Source organism: Garra rufa, chromosome 9 (genome assembly GCF_049309525.1).
Source record: "Garra rufa chromosome 9, GarRuf1.0, whole genome shotgun sequence".
NCBI lineage: Eukaryota > Metazoa > Chordata > Actinopteri > Cypriniformes > Cyprinidae > Garra > Garra rufa.
This window is the reverse complement of record NC_133369.1, coordinates 9,633,523-9,649,207: the sequence shown is the minus strand read 5'-3', so window position 1 is coordinate 9,649,207 and position 15,685 is coordinate 9,633,523. Positions and strand designations below refer to the sequence as shown.

General features: G+C 35.1%; 1 protein-coding gene across 1 annotated transcript; it reads right to left on the bottom strand.

Annotated features, from left to right (window-relative positions):
• Nucleotides 1–2,630: 2,630 nt before the first annotated feature.
• On the bottom strand, nt 2,631–14,797 carry gapdhs (glyceraldehyde-3-phosphate dehydrogenase, spermatogenic). The gene is made up of 11 exons (XM_073847638.1): nt 14,705–14,797; nt 8,430–8,489; nt 7,023–7,119; nt 5,658–5,764; nt 5,241–5,331; nt 5,031–5,149; nt 4,808–4,889; nt 3,537–3,688; nt 3,299–3,461; nt 3,121–3,218; nt 2,631–3,031 (listed from the first exon to the last, which is right to left on the bottom strand). The coding sequence occupies exons 2-11, from the start codon at nt 8,456–8,458 to the stop codon at nt 2,962–2,964; spliced, it is 1,008 nt and encodes a 335-aa protein (XP_073703739.1). The 5' UTR covers nt 8,459–8,489; nt 14,705–14,797; the 3' UTR covers nt 2,631–2,961.
• Between the last annotated feature and the right edge of the window lie 888 nt (nt 14,798–15,685).

Here is a 15,685-nt window from a genome sequence, read left to right as displayed (position 1 = left end):
GTAGTTCCGCGTCTCATTCTAAACATAGAATAGCTATAAGCGTGATACACAACTATTAAAATGGCTGTGGCTTTAATGCAAGATGACACCTAATATGCGTACCTCCTTGCTATATATTGTTCAAAAAGCAGTATGCCAGATATGTAGGATGCCAGAGTATTCATTAGTCACGAAGTTGTTCGTTAAGTTGTGAATCCATCTCATTCACAATGAGAGAAAATGAACGGGATAGTGACCGTATGAATGTGTAAACATTGCTGAACACCATGAACGATTAAAGGACTGAAACGTATATTCATTCATCAATAATTCTATAACTTGATATAATTTATTCGTGCCATTTCTGTCCCCAGGACATGTACAAATATGTATAAAAATGATCTATACAGTACATTTTATTATTAAGCAAAGTGCACATTAATCTACCTGCAAATTTTTAAATATATAATTTTTGAAACATTTTTAAAAACGACCTAAAACACTGAAAATATAGCATTTGTAATGTCCCCAGTGTCTAACGCTACATTTTAACATGAAATATATGCATTTATGTGTACCTTTATATCCCATCTGTGCTTTAAGTACATTTCTTTCAAAATAAATCTATAATATTTTAGATAAAATACACATTTTAGTCGTGTTCCCAGGTTTTCACTCAATTGTTTGACTAATGAAACCAACAATTACTTTAAAATAAACACTTGCCTGAGGGAAAAATGAAGGAATTTGTTGACATATTTTTAAACATGCTTGTTAAAAGATATAAGAGTTCTGGTAACACGACTGAGAAAAATGCATCCATCTTCCATTTAAAAACTGTATAAAAAATTAAATAAAGTGATGAGATGGAAAAATACAGATTTTTAATAGTTAAATTTGTGTATTACTAAATTCAGTCTTTAAAAATATATATAAATTTTTTTTTTTTGGGAAGCAAATGGCATTCATTCCGTGGAATGGCCCTCGTTAAGTTGTGAATCAGTCTCCTTACAAGGAGAGAAAGGAAATAGGATAGAATGGGATGGAAATGATTCTGAATGTGTAATTATCATATCATAATTATGACAATTATGAATGTGTAAACATTGCTTAATACAATAAACAATTAAATGACTAAATTGTATATCCATTCATTCATTCTACTGCTTGACATCAGTCATTGCCAAAAACGATAAATCTGCTTTTTGTTGTCGTTTGTGCATGTGCATTATATTTATATCATATTTATATTACATATCTGTTTTGTCATATTTGATGCACCAGACTTTAATAACTCATATATTATATGAAGCTCATCTTGAGGGAAAAAACACCATATCTTAATTTAGAGGCTCTGAGGAAATATGTGCAATTTTGTGCAGCTGGTATTTATATGAACAAAAAGTAAGATAAAAACTTCTAATAGCTTGCCATGCAAATCAACAAGATTTTATACAGTATAATTAATATAAATATCAGTTTTCACTCTATATACGTACCAATTGTATGCATTATTATAATATATTTACATCGTTGATTTCCTGATCTGTAGTTTTAAAAACAAAATGCAGTGAAACACGATGATTATTGAGGGTTAAACAAATAATAATTCCTTCAAAGACTGTTATATTTATTCTTACTATTAAATTAAAGGGGCTATATGTAACTTTCTGAAATTTAAACTCGCGACTGACACCTGTGGCCAAAAAACGGAACTGCTCTTCCTTTCTGCTCGCTCTCGCAGCGCGCGCTCGTACGTGCACACTTCACAAGTCATCCGCTGCAAAGAAGTCTACATTATGTTTACAGAGGTAAGAACAGTCAAATACATATATTGTTTGAGAAACTAAGTTTGTTTGCAATATATATGACTAGCGGTGGTGGCAGAGTGATCTGAAACGTTTAACATGAACGCGCTTGACGTCACATCCGCAGACAGCGCGCGAAAAATCCGACCCGACAGAAAAAAGAAAAAATATGATACAGGCTTTATAGGTGCACCCACTGTGAGCTGACAAGGTGTCAGTATGCTCATCAGGAGATGTTTGAGTCATAAATGGTCAAATAAAAAGGCTATTGTTACGTTTATTTTGGGGAAAAAGTTACATATAGCCCCTTTAAAAAAAACTATGATCACGTAACCATAAGTTATTCAGCAGAAAACTGTAAAAGATTGTGTGCAACAAATATTTTCAGCAAAAGTATGATCATCTTCACCTTCTTACAATTAATTTATCATATATGTGACCCTGGACCACAAAACCAGTCATAAGTGTTAATTTTTTTTTCAACTGTTTGAATATCTGGAATCTGAGGGTGCAAAAAATCTAAATATTGAGAAAATCGCCTTTAAAGTTGTCCAAATGAAGTTCTTAGCAATGCATTTTACTAAAAAAAAAATTAAGTTTTGATATATTTATTGTAGGAAATTTACAAAATATCTTGATGGAACATGATCTGAATGCTGAATATTCTAATGATAATTTTGACCCATACAATGTATTTCTGGCTATTGCTACAAATATGCTCATGCTACTTAAGACTGGTTTTGTAGTCCAGGGTCACATATAATACAGTATAATTCACAATGTTAAACCATTGCCATGATGTTTGTAAGTACACCTTGTAAGAAACAGAAAAACAGAAACACATTTGTTTTTCCAAACACTTTAATTAGTTTCTTTTTAAACTGCAATACAGTAGCCTTTGACCTCATGTAACTTTATATCAGTTATTCTCTTTACATCAACACAACGTGATTACACCCAGAATGGCAACAACTACAGCAATGCCTGTGGAGCGACACTGACACAAATACTGTCAAAAGAAACTAACACGCACACACAGACGTCTACAGAGACGAACGCGTCTCGTAGGTGGGAACAGGAATGCAAAGGTGTGTCACTATGGCTTCAGCTATGAAATAAGTGCGTCGAAAAGAAGGAATGGTAGGGCCTTTCTGCTGTCGCAAAACTTGGTAAGTTACTCTTTGGAGTGCATGTACACTAACAGGTCGGCAACACGATGGCTGTAGCCAAATTCATTGTCATACCTGTGAGAGACAAAGACAAAAGAACATTAGAGCACTGCTTTTTCTGCTAATGTTCTTTATTTATTTTTATTTTTTTATTCTTAGCTTACCAGGAGATGAGTTTGACGAAGTTGTCATTGAGGGAGATGCCTGCACCGGCATCAAAGATTGAGGAGTGAGTGTCACCAATAAAGTCAGAAGAAACAACCTAAACGAAAAATCAAATTTGATTACTATATGTCAAAATATGCAAGTGAGTTGTGGAATTCTTAAAGTGTTAGCACTTACGGAATCCTCTGTGTATCCCAGAATTCCCTTCATTGGTCCATGAGCGGCCTTCTTGACAGACTCCTTTATGTCAGCGTAGCTGGCGGGCCTTGAGAGGCGGCAGGTGAGGTCAACAACGGACACATCGGCGACTGGCACACGGAATGCCATACCGGTCAGCTTGCTACAAATGAGAAAGAGATGGTTAATTTCTCCATTTTACATCAAAATGGATCTTTATGATCTGTCTTGCACTGACCCGTTCAGCTCAGGAATGACTTTGCCCACAGCCTTGGCAGCGCCAGTGGAGGCTGGGATGATGTTCTGGTGAGCGCCACGTCCATCGCGCCAGGCCTTGGCAGAGGGACCATCGACTGTCTTCTGTGTGGCAGTGTAGGCATGGACTGTGGTCTGTGAAGAGGAAAAAACAAGAAAAGAAACAATGAGAAAGACACATAGAGTACACTGCTGTTCTAAGGTTTTTGAACGAAGTCTCTTACTCTCAATAAGGCTGCATTTATGTGGTCAAAATTCAGTAAAACTGTGAAATATTATTGCAATTTAAAATAACAGGTTTCTATTTGAATATCTTTTAAAATGTAATTTTCAGCATCATTACTCCAGCCTTCAGTGTGACATAATCCTTCATAAATTGTTCTAATATGCTGATTTGCTGCTGGAGATTTTTTTATTATCAATGTTGAAAAAAAAAATAGAACAGCATTTATTTAAAATAGAAGTCTTTTGTAACATTACAAATGTCTCTACTGTCATTTTTGATCAGTTTAATGCATCCTCGCTGGATAAAAATATCAACAAGAGCGTTCAGAGATGAGAATTAAACTTGACTTCTGCATCAAAACTAATACAAGTAAAATGTCTTAATGTGATTACTAAACTGTCAAAGGCATTTTGAATTACATTTACACAAAATAGGCAGGTTTTTATGTAATAATGTAAAGTCTACACATAATGTTTCACATTAGAAATGCTGTTTCAATGTTACAGTCAAACCAAAAATGATTTAGACAGACAGATAGAATTTTTGATATTTTATTTACTAGTGGGTGCAGGACACTATAGTTCATTTATCAAAGTGAGGAAAACTAAATAAAGTAAACTATTATACGTGGACATATTATACCCTTAAATTTAATTCTTCATACAGTGGACTACCAGTAAAATGTATAAATATTTGGGACCAAAAATTAAATTTGACACTGTTGACAAAATGTTTTGTTACATATTTTTCTATTAAAGTTATCTGACATCAAGATGAATTTGTTCTGACAAGTTTAACTTTTTTTAACCAAATTTTAATAAACTAATAATGTGAGAAATTTCAAAGGTGTCTGAATACATTTTGGTTTGACAGTGTCATGCCTTTTGGTTTCTTTTCAGCCTTTATGTCTAAAAAACAGATGTTAGTTTGTCTCAGTTTGTCTTTGTTTAAATTACTCTCAGAATAGTTGCAAAGTGATTTTTTGGCCTAATTGTGCATATACTGTGTAATTTATGGGATCGACTTACCATGAGGGCCTCCTCAATACCAAAGTTATCATGAATAACTTTAGCCAGGGGAGCCAAGCAGTTAGTGGTGCAGGATGCATTGCTGTGATGTTTTCAACAAAAAACACACACGTTAATATGGTTATTTCCTAGTGTTGCATTAAAATTAAACAATAAGTTCAGTACATCCATGCAATAAAAATTTCATTTGCATGCTGGCATGCATTACACTTGGTTTGCTCACCTGACAATGGTCATACTGGAGGGGTCGTACTTGTCCTGGTTGACTCCCATGACAAACATGGGAGCGTCAGGTGATGGGGCAGAAACAACCACGCGCTTGGCGCCACCCTGGATGTGAGACTAGGGGAACGAATTTCAGAAATTATTAGTATTATAATAATATTTGATGCTATACATTTACATTCCAGATCCCACTGAGGTGCAGACTTACTGAGGCCTTGTCAATGCTGAGGAAGACTCCAGTGGACTCGACTACATACAGGGCACCAGCATCGCCCCATGGGATCTCAGCAGGCTTCATACTAAGCGCAAGGAGAAAGGGAATTAGCACAACACTACAGGCTATGTTTGAAATGGCTACAACAGTACTGTTACCCAAAATGCAATGTGCAGTGAACCAATGAATCAGAATTAGTAGATACTTCGCACTGTTTATAATACTTTTTCAAAAATGGTGACAAGTATGCAGTATATACTGGGCAGTATAATGTGCAAATCTTTCTAATTTGACAGTGTTTACTATGAATTTAAACATGTTTGCAGTCTATGTGTCAAGATTGGAGCTACATCCTCCTAAGAGAGATGTTCTCGAATGTTGACTATGATATATAAGACCAATAAAACATACCACTGGAACACAGAGATGGCCTGACCATCAACGACCAGTTTTCCATTCTCCTGGTGCACATCTCCCTTGTAACGGCCGTGAGTGGAGTCATACTTGAACATGTAGACCTGTAAAGCAAGGTAAATGATTCCAAGTTTGAGTACTGCTTTAGGATACATTTCACAGAGATAGGCTAAATTAATTAATGTTTTAGGCTTAAAATTAAAATTTCAGCAGCACAAATTTTATTACTTATACATTTGTATTTTTATATATGTGTAAGATATTTTCATATACTTGTTTAATAATGTTGTAGCAATGAAGCAATGGTGCATAACTGGACCAGGAATATGCATTAAGACATTAATATACACTACCAGTCAAAAGTAGTCTTACTTTTGAACAGTAAGATGTTTTAAAAAAGTCTCTTCTGCTCACCTAGCCTGCATTTATTTGATTTGAAGTAAATAACTTGTTTTCTTTTTGAATATTTTAAGTTTAATTTACTCTAGTGATTTCAAAGCTGAATTACTCCAGTCACATCCTTCAGAAATCATTCTAATATTCAGATTTGCTGCTCAAAACATTTATTATTAATATTATGTTGAAAACAGCTGAGTAGAATTTTTCAGGTTTCTTTGAGGAACAGAAAGTTTAGAAGAACAGCATTTATCTGAAATAGAAATCTTTTGTAACATTATAAATGTCTTTATCGTCACTTTTAATCAATTTAAAGTGTCCTTTCTAAATAAAAGTATTAATTTTCTATAATTTCTCCCCCCTAAATATTAATGATGATGATAATAATAATAATAAATGAATAGCAAATCAGCATATTAAAATGATTTCTGAAAGATCATGTGACACTGAAGACTTCTTGAAAATTTTGCTTTAATCACATGAATAAATTACTTTTTTAAAATATATTCAAATAGAAAGCAGTTATTTTAAATAGTAAAAATATTGAGCAGAAAACATTTTTAAAAAACATTGAAAATCATACTGTTCAAAAACTTTTGACTGGTAGCGTATATTAATGTCTTAATGCATATTCCTGGTCATATTGTGCATTGATTTTTTTTACTGATTTTGCTGTATTTTGAATCAAATAAATACAGGCTTAGTGAGCAGAAGAGATTAAAAAAAAAAAAAAAAACAGTAAAAACCTTACTGTTCAAAAACATTTGACTTGAAGTGTAGGGTTTTAACTTTAAGCATGAATGCTAAAAAATCATAGCAAAAGCAGCATGTTTGAAAGCATCTAAAATCTCATGCTAAAAAAAAACACTTCATGCAGTGCAAGCCCACAGGCCTGTATGTTAGTTTAACATGGCTGCTGCTTTAAACAGTGCCAAGACTCATCATTTCTGCTTCAGTGAATCTCACCATGTACTGCAGGTCGATGAAGGGGTCGTTGATGGCGGTGACTTTAATTCCCTTCTGCAGACAGGCCCTGAGGACCAGACGGCCAATGCGGCCAAATCTACACAAACACACAGCAGAGTTATTTAAGATGTTTCATAATGACACATTCTGTCTTGTATCTGTTATTTTGACAGATGCCAGAGAACACGATGGAAAATTCCCCTGAAGGACTGTGAGATTTCATTGGTCGAAACAAAGGAATATCTACATGTTTTCATTGAAATATACCAACATGTAAAGCTAATGTGAATAACTCATGTTAATATCTGACTGATAGGTAAGTCACATTGCCTGAAAGACTATGCAGTAGAAGTGTGTGTATGTGTTTGTGTAGATAGAGGTTTAAGCTCATCCTGGGTAATCCTGTTCTTGTAATCATTGTGAATCAGGCCATTTGCTCTCTCTCATTCTCTCTCTCTCTGTCTATCTGCATTTTTCAATCTCTGTTTATGGAATTGTTAGCTCTGCTCCAAAGCCTAGTGAGCTGCATTGCTGTTTACTGCCTCTAAAAAACCTTAAAGGGATAGTTCACCCAAAAATGAAAATTCTTTCATTACTCACTCACCCTCATGTCGTTCCAAATCCGTAAGAGCCGTAAGAGAAGAAATTGTATTCTTGTAGCTTTATAACATTATGGTTGAACCACTGATGTCACATGGACTATTTTAACAATGTCCTTACTACCTTTCTGGGCCTTGAATGTGGTAGTTGCATTGCGGTCTATTCAGGGTCAGAAAGCTCTTAGATTTCATTAAACATATCTTAATTTGTGTTCTGAAGATGAACGAAGGTCTTACAGGAACGACATGAGGGTGAGTAATTAATTTAAATTAAATAAGGAAATAAATAAATTTAAGTTAATTTAAAGGAACAAAAATTTAATTTAATTTAAAGGAAAAAGAAAATCATAGTCAGCAACTTCAAATACAAACCACTGTAAACCACTGTCTTTATTATCATTATCAGAGATTCTCAAACTTTTTTTTGTTAAGGTAATACCTAATAACACTTCAATGTTCTCTAATGTTGTTTAATGGTCACATGACAAGCAGGTAAAGTCATATTTTCTTTTAGAAAGTGTTTTATATTTATTTTTAAATTATTCATCAATTAAATTAATCAACTTTCAGATACTTTCAGGTACTGAATTAATTCTAAGTTTACTTAGAATTGATCTTCATCTTGCTTCATTCATTTTAATACCACTGTTTATCAGGTATGTTATAATTTTTAGGTGGCTTACTAGGTTTTGGAACAGATACAACAGTCAAAAAGAGACTTAATTTGTGCATTTAGCATTTTTTTTTATATTTTTGTGATGTTGTAATCATATGTTAAAAAATCCTGACAGATCAGATGTGAACTTACCCATTGATTCCAACGCAAAGATCAGACATTATTGCAAGTGTATAGATGGTGGACCTGAACCTGAAATAAGAGAAGACAAAAACAAAGCAGGGTTTTAGAATTGCATCAACTTTATAATGCATAATATACATTTATAATAATTTTAGTTTTACTGTTCTAAACTCAAGTGTTTAATAATGTGAAACTGTTTTTGTATAGAACTGCCATTTCTTTTGACTCCCATCAACCTCCACAAAATAAGAGAAAAGAATAAAAAAAAATAGGCATTATGTAGTGAATTAATAGCTTTAGTGTGATATAGATTTAATTTCATTTTCTTAGATTGCGATGATATAAGATTTCGATCATACTCCCCACCCTCTCTAGCAGCTCAGTGTTCTGTCTAAACACGCTTGTGGGATTGATCTTTGTGAACTTTCTCTGAGCCAGTGTTGTGTTTTGGATGGTGGGTGGAGGCTTGAACTGATCTCCAGTTTTTATTGTTCTTGGGTCCATTAGCATGCAGTCTGGGAAAATTCCAAACCTCAGCCTCATAGGACCTGCATACTTTATTAGCCTGGCAGAGCAGAAGATCTATTGTATTAAGACACGTCTTTTATTCTCCTCCCTTCATGCAGAACAGGGGCAGCAAGTCGTGCATTTTACAATCTGTCCTTGAACTTCCTTGTGTGCACAGGGAGTTGCTGAAATATTGATAGTTCAGTGAAAGGGGGAATTTAAGTGCATTGCCAAACAAACTTCACTGGGCTTCAACATGTAGCAAGTTATCACATGCCCAACATAGTTAGCAGTTTTCTCTATACTATCAGAGTGCCACAGTATGTGAGGATGGGTCTTATGTAATATGAGCCTGACAACTGGAACGGAGTCAAATATTTTTACATCATGCCATATATGGATAAAGCCTGATGAGTGAAAAGGGAAGAGAAGGATGTTTAACTGCAACTGAAAATGGATATATTTGCATATGAAATTAAGGATGTGACGCACTCATTGAATATACAACGCAAAATGTAACAAAAAATAAATGCAGATAAAAGTTTAAGTAGCTTTCAGTTGATTTAGATCAACTTTAACATAAACTGGCAGTCTAAATCACTTTAGGCTTTAGTAATGTTTAGAATAGGTTGATTTCTGCTGTCGCTGTTTTTATAGCTAGATGTGAATTAACCTCAACACTACAAGACTGAGTATGAAATAACTCAAGGGAGTGGCTCTAATACGTTATACTTTGTTTGACATCTTAAGATGCAAACATATTATAGCTAACTGAGTTATAATGTGTATATGTGAAGTCACAACAAAATATAGCTCTCTAGAAGCCCATAGATGTGGCTAGTTAATGGAGAATGTCTCATCTGTTGGATTTTAGTGAGCTATGGTTTGTTTTGAGTCCACATGTTTATGCTTTCATCAAGGCAAGTAGTGCACATGGTCATTACTGAGACAAATGAACAGGTTTTCCATAGACACCATTGATCGGACCTCATCTGCCATTTTGATTTCTGTGTCCACCATTGAAATGGCCAAAAATGACCTTCACTGCCTGCTTGGCGTAAAAAAAGTTACTTTAAACCCTAAAAACGTATTTTATTTTCTAGTTTCCAATACAACAGTTCTCATTTTAATTTAGATTAAAACAAATAAAATGTATAAAAAATATATTGACATATTAAAAAAAAAAAACAGATTAAATTTTGACTAGTTTAATTACTAATAAAAACACTGGATCTGGGATATGGTTAATCTGAACTCTGTTACGGTTTGAAATGGATATGAAATCAATCATGTCCTAAATTGCAGAATTTGGAAAATTGGCTTTTTATAATATGCATGAGGCAGAAAATGCAAAAAGCTGTTCTGTGTATGCATGTAAAGATTAATTGCAAATCCAAAAGGTTATGAGCTAGAGATGGATACAACGGCAGCTTATTATAAAGGGAAGAGTGCTTAGGAAATTTTTCATTAGCGTTTTATTGTCTAGGCACTGAACGATCCATTTCCCAATGGCAATGGTAGTTTCCAGGAATACTGAAAGACCACCCCCAGGCTCAGGATACAGCAACTAATCAAGGCGACACCTTGACCAAACAATCTAAAATGAGTTCATATACTTGCCTGGAACGATAAAAGCCATTTCACTCATAAGTGACCCTGGACCACAAATCCTGTCTTAAGTAGTATATTTGTAGCAGTAGCCAAAAATACATTGTATGGGTCAAAATTGTCAATTTAAATATATCAAAATTTGTATATAAATATATCAAAACATTATTTTTTTTATGTAATATGCATTGCTAAGAACTTCATTTTTACAACTTTCAAGGCGATTTTCTCAATGTTTATTTTGCATCCTCAGATTCCAGATTTTCAAATAGTTGTATCTTGACCAAATGTTTTCCGATTCTAACAATACATCAACAGAAAGTTTTATTCAGCTTTCAGATCATGTATAAATCTCAATAAACACAATATGAATAACGTTTAGTTCACTTTGAATTAGTAATCAGTTGCTTTTTGACGTTTCCTTATTTGTCCAATGCTGGTTGTACAAGATGAGCGCTGACCCCGAACTCAATTGCAAGCTAATGCACTATAACCAATGGCCCATATCGGCAGATGAAATCAGGTCGTATTTGCTCAAGGGCAATGTGAAAAGAGATGAAGAAAAAATGACTTATTTTAATGCCAATGTCAAGCTTTCAAAAAATTCTGCTTTTTGTTCAGTGTATTTCGATTGGCCATATGGACGGCCAAGGACAAATCTAAATGAGGTCTTAACTCCATCTATAGCAAGTAGAGGGGAAAGTACTAGCAATTGCAGCTGCAACTGAAATGTTACATTATCAAGAATCTTGATTTGGTCAGTGATGAAAGAAGGAAGCTCACTCTTTCACAGCATGCATAGACACTGACCGTCCTTGCAGCTGGCGATGTGTAACTGAAGACTATAATCTCCTAATACTGCACCTGACCTGCCTGAGTAATCCTAATCCAAGTCCCTATCCTATGCAGAAATTATTTATTGTGCAAACAGCATCTGACAAAGTGGGTGTTGATTAATTTAGAAATTAAGCTTTTGGATGCAATCAACGAATGTAAGCCTTAAAAGCCAAATGATCTGATGAAACTGCAGAGAACGGTCACATGACGTTAACAAGGTCATTCAGTGCAGCAAAACAGTGGCCATGTCGGCATCTTAGGTTTCTCTTCCTCTCCTCTGACTTCTTTTGTTTGAATTTTGGTTTTCGCTCTTTCGATTCTCCAGTGTTTTTACAAATTGTGCCACTATGCATTTTTGTTAATGGATGTGAATCTCTCTTTGTGTTTTCAGAAAACTTGAACAACAGAAAGAACAGTGGAACAGAGTCAATGAGAACTGGTTTCCTGCCAAAAGCCTGCTACCTCCAATTAGGCCTGGATCAAATGACACACATACACCTCTGAACTGACCCTAAATTCAATTCCCCTACTGTTCTGTTTAGCGTCTCTCAGTCTTAACAACACTGTCACGTGCATATCATGTGTTAAATGCTCATTTTCAAATTATTATTAATTCTAGCTTCATAATCTGATTGGATGCACCTGTGATCACACATCAACAGAGCACAATGATCAAGTAAAATTAAAATTTTATTAGAGCAACCTTCTGTGGAACTCTGAGATTTTTAAAAGTTGGCATGAAATGGAAATCAGTCTTATTTTGACCATTTTGAACCAAAATGTTTTAAAATGTCTTTTTTTTCCAAAATTACTTTTCTGGTTGTGACTTTAAGTAAAAATATTTGCTTTTGTAGAAGCAACAAATCAATGTGACTCCAATTTATTTTAAAAAAAATTGATTAATCGCTAAATTCTCCAAGTCTCCAACTGTATATAGCATACAGTTGAACTGTTATACATATTATATTAATTAATTGTATTTTTTTATTTATAGGTATTTTTTTTAAATAATTTTCTGTCATTTTGTGTTCATTTTTCTCTCATTTGGCAGGATTGGTCAATCTCCCGATGTAGTAGGAAGCAAGTCTTGACAAACCACAATGCCACACCTCTTTTGGAGACAAGAGTACTGCATTTCCTCTGACCTGCATGCAGCCATTTCCTCACACCAAAGACACCCAGTGTGACAGAACAAGGACATACAAATGCATAACCAGGACAGTTTTTCTGGGATACGCAAACAGTCATTTGAGTGGAAAATAAATAATGCTGTGCGGCATTAAAACGAAACAGGAACTTCATTATTGTCACTCTACAAAAATATAGCATGCAACTAATTCCATAACAATCACTTATGGACTTTTTAAAAATAATAATATAATTAATATTGAGTAAAGAAGTGTTGCATTTTTAGATGTTTGGCTGTAAAAGGCAAACGGAGGAAGTGCTGTGTCATTGTAGCCAGACAATAGCAGCAGGATAAGCACTTCAACTAGTCCAGCACATAAATGTCTAACATTGGGACCATTATTTGTGTGCCAATGGTGACTTGGCTGCAGTCGCAGTTTTTTAAAAATTTAATTACCCCACACTGCAACCTACTGTTCCCCTTCTTGGCTTCGTTGTAGGACAGAAGGGAATGGTATTTTAACTCTAAAAATTATCCCTCCAAGGTTGCTAATTACAGCCTGTAAAACCCCAGAGAAAAAAAAAACACCTTCTCTACAATGCACAGACTGTATGACCGTACGGTAGCTCATTTATAACATAAAACATGCAATAAGCATGCACTATTTTGATAATGCACTATTCAAGATTTCATTCTGAGAAATCGCTGCTACAGTGGTTTAATCCGCCTGCCATCTAGACGCTTTTGATGATGCAGACACAAGTGTCAAACCAATGCACATCATTTGCTGTTTGTGATGTCATGATTCATAAATCAGCACATCAAACACCTGATTTAATTTGTACTGGCTTCTTTTTTATCAGTATGATTACCATATTCACCTGGTACAGGGTAACAGTTACTATAAGTGACTCTTAAATGGCCAGCTGAAGGTCTTTCTGGTTGCCAGTGGCAACTGCAGAGTCAGACTGCAGAAGGTCAGTGAAGAAGGGATGGAAATGCGGCCTTCATGTCACATCCTCGCATACACATATTATATTTCATCCCACAGTCTTTGAATTACACTTAAGCATTACAGAATATAGTAATGCCATTATTTATTTTAAATCATCACAGAATACCCTGCTGAAAAACACAAATCAGACCAAACCTGCTCAGGTGGTTGCTGGAAAACCAGCTAAAACTAGTAAACCACCTTAGTCTGGTTTCATGTGTTTTATGGGGAATTCGAAGGAAATGACTAAAGAAGTCAATTCTGAAGTTGAGTATTGCTCATGATACCCAAGGTTTTCAGATCTGAGTCATGTTCTCCACTGCAGCATCGAACATGAGTCGAGTCACGTACATGAGGGAGAAAACCTCCCATGATGCTCCCAGTGTAACATGTGTCCTGTTCACATTTAGGTTAAAATACAGGTAGACGCACTGGCATATTTATATTCTCGTATAAAGCGTTCAAAACGCAGCTATTGTGAGAAAGACATGTTGAATAATCGCAAGGCATTATAACATTTTGACCTTGACAGCTCATTCGACCTTCATGATGCGAGTGATGTCCTATTATTAGGCTTCTGTTTATCCGCTTTTATATGCATTAGGCCGCAAACGGCTGCTTTTATGTTCAAAAAGGGGGAGTTTGTTTCATCTTCATTCATTGTTTGTTACTGTAAATACGTCGATTAAACATAACAACCATTTGAGTTAAAATAAACAATCTACAAATCGCTCAAACGACACACGGTCGCGTTTAAAGATGCTGTTTTGAAAAATAATTTATTAAATAATATTTCCTCCCCTCTTTCGCAGCATCTTAGCAGATGGTACATTCTGGAACGACATGACGCAATGAGCCCATCGCTACAGGCCCGCAAGTCACGTCACCCTGTTCATTCTTCGATATTTTTTTATATAAAAAATACAAAAATATCACAAATGTGTGATTTTTAAAAAATATTTTGTAGTAAAAAAAAACACGCCAATTTTTTAATAAAGCCGCATGAAGTGTATGAATGAACCACGCCTCCATATTCGCGCATCACGCATAAACTGATTATGTAACAACTTCCTTACAAACCGAAACGCAGACAAACAACATCCTGCAAAGCTAAAAAGTCATCTTTAAAATGTTTAAAATGTGTATGACATTTTTCAGTCTATATACTCGAAACAAATCTGATGTAAGCCCATATAAGGGAGAACTCACCTCCTTCAGTGATGCTGCTGCGGATCTGCTCAGTTTCCGCGTAATGCTGCACCATTTTATACCGGACACGTGCCACCGGGGCTGGTCACCCTAGCAACCTGACGTCACGCCGTCTTCGTAGGATAATTTTAAAGAAGTGTATACGAGCTATCTGTCACGAATGCTATGGAAACGCTGATGGGAAACGGTGTAAGACGTTACTATACAAGGACATAGAGGGGAGATTTATAACATGCATGAAACAAGCGCAGTTTGGTGCTGCAGTGATCTGCTAGACTTCCAAAATGGACACCTAAACTGTAAAAGATGCATATCCTCCATGCATCTAATTATATTTTACCTTTCACAAGATATCCAGAGCCTTTTAATTTAAATTTTCCCTAAAAAGTTGTTTTCTGTGTCAAATCTCTACTTCTACTGCTTTGGTGGAATCCAGAATAAGAGTGGAGCATAGATTCTTTCAAATGACAAACAACTTGATTGAGTTTGAGTTCAAATGGGGTGTAAATGGAGCCTTAATGTCAATTTGTGAGGATAGGGAAGTAACATTTAATTGGTGATATATGGTTATTTCGACTGCGACTGTTTATGCGACTGGTTGATTCTCATTTTTGCTAGGCTATTAAATGAAACGAGTGTGTATTTATTCTTGGTTTATTATTAATTTCCCCTATAGATACCGGGGAATAGCGCTGTGGTAACAATTGTGACCATGAAAGAAATCATGTAATTTGACTAGGTTAAAATGACATGTATTCGTTCATTCAACTTGCTCACAAGGCAAGCATTTTTTTAAATTAAATTGTTTAACCTTTTCCATAGCCTCCTATAGGATATTATAGCGCACGTCCTGGTCACTATGACAGAGCAGAAGTGAGCTTGCATGAATGTATACATTATAATGTCAGGATGAGGAAAGTGTGGAATTCCGAACGCTGCTGCACGTGACCTTGACACTGTGACGAGCGGATGCAGATACGT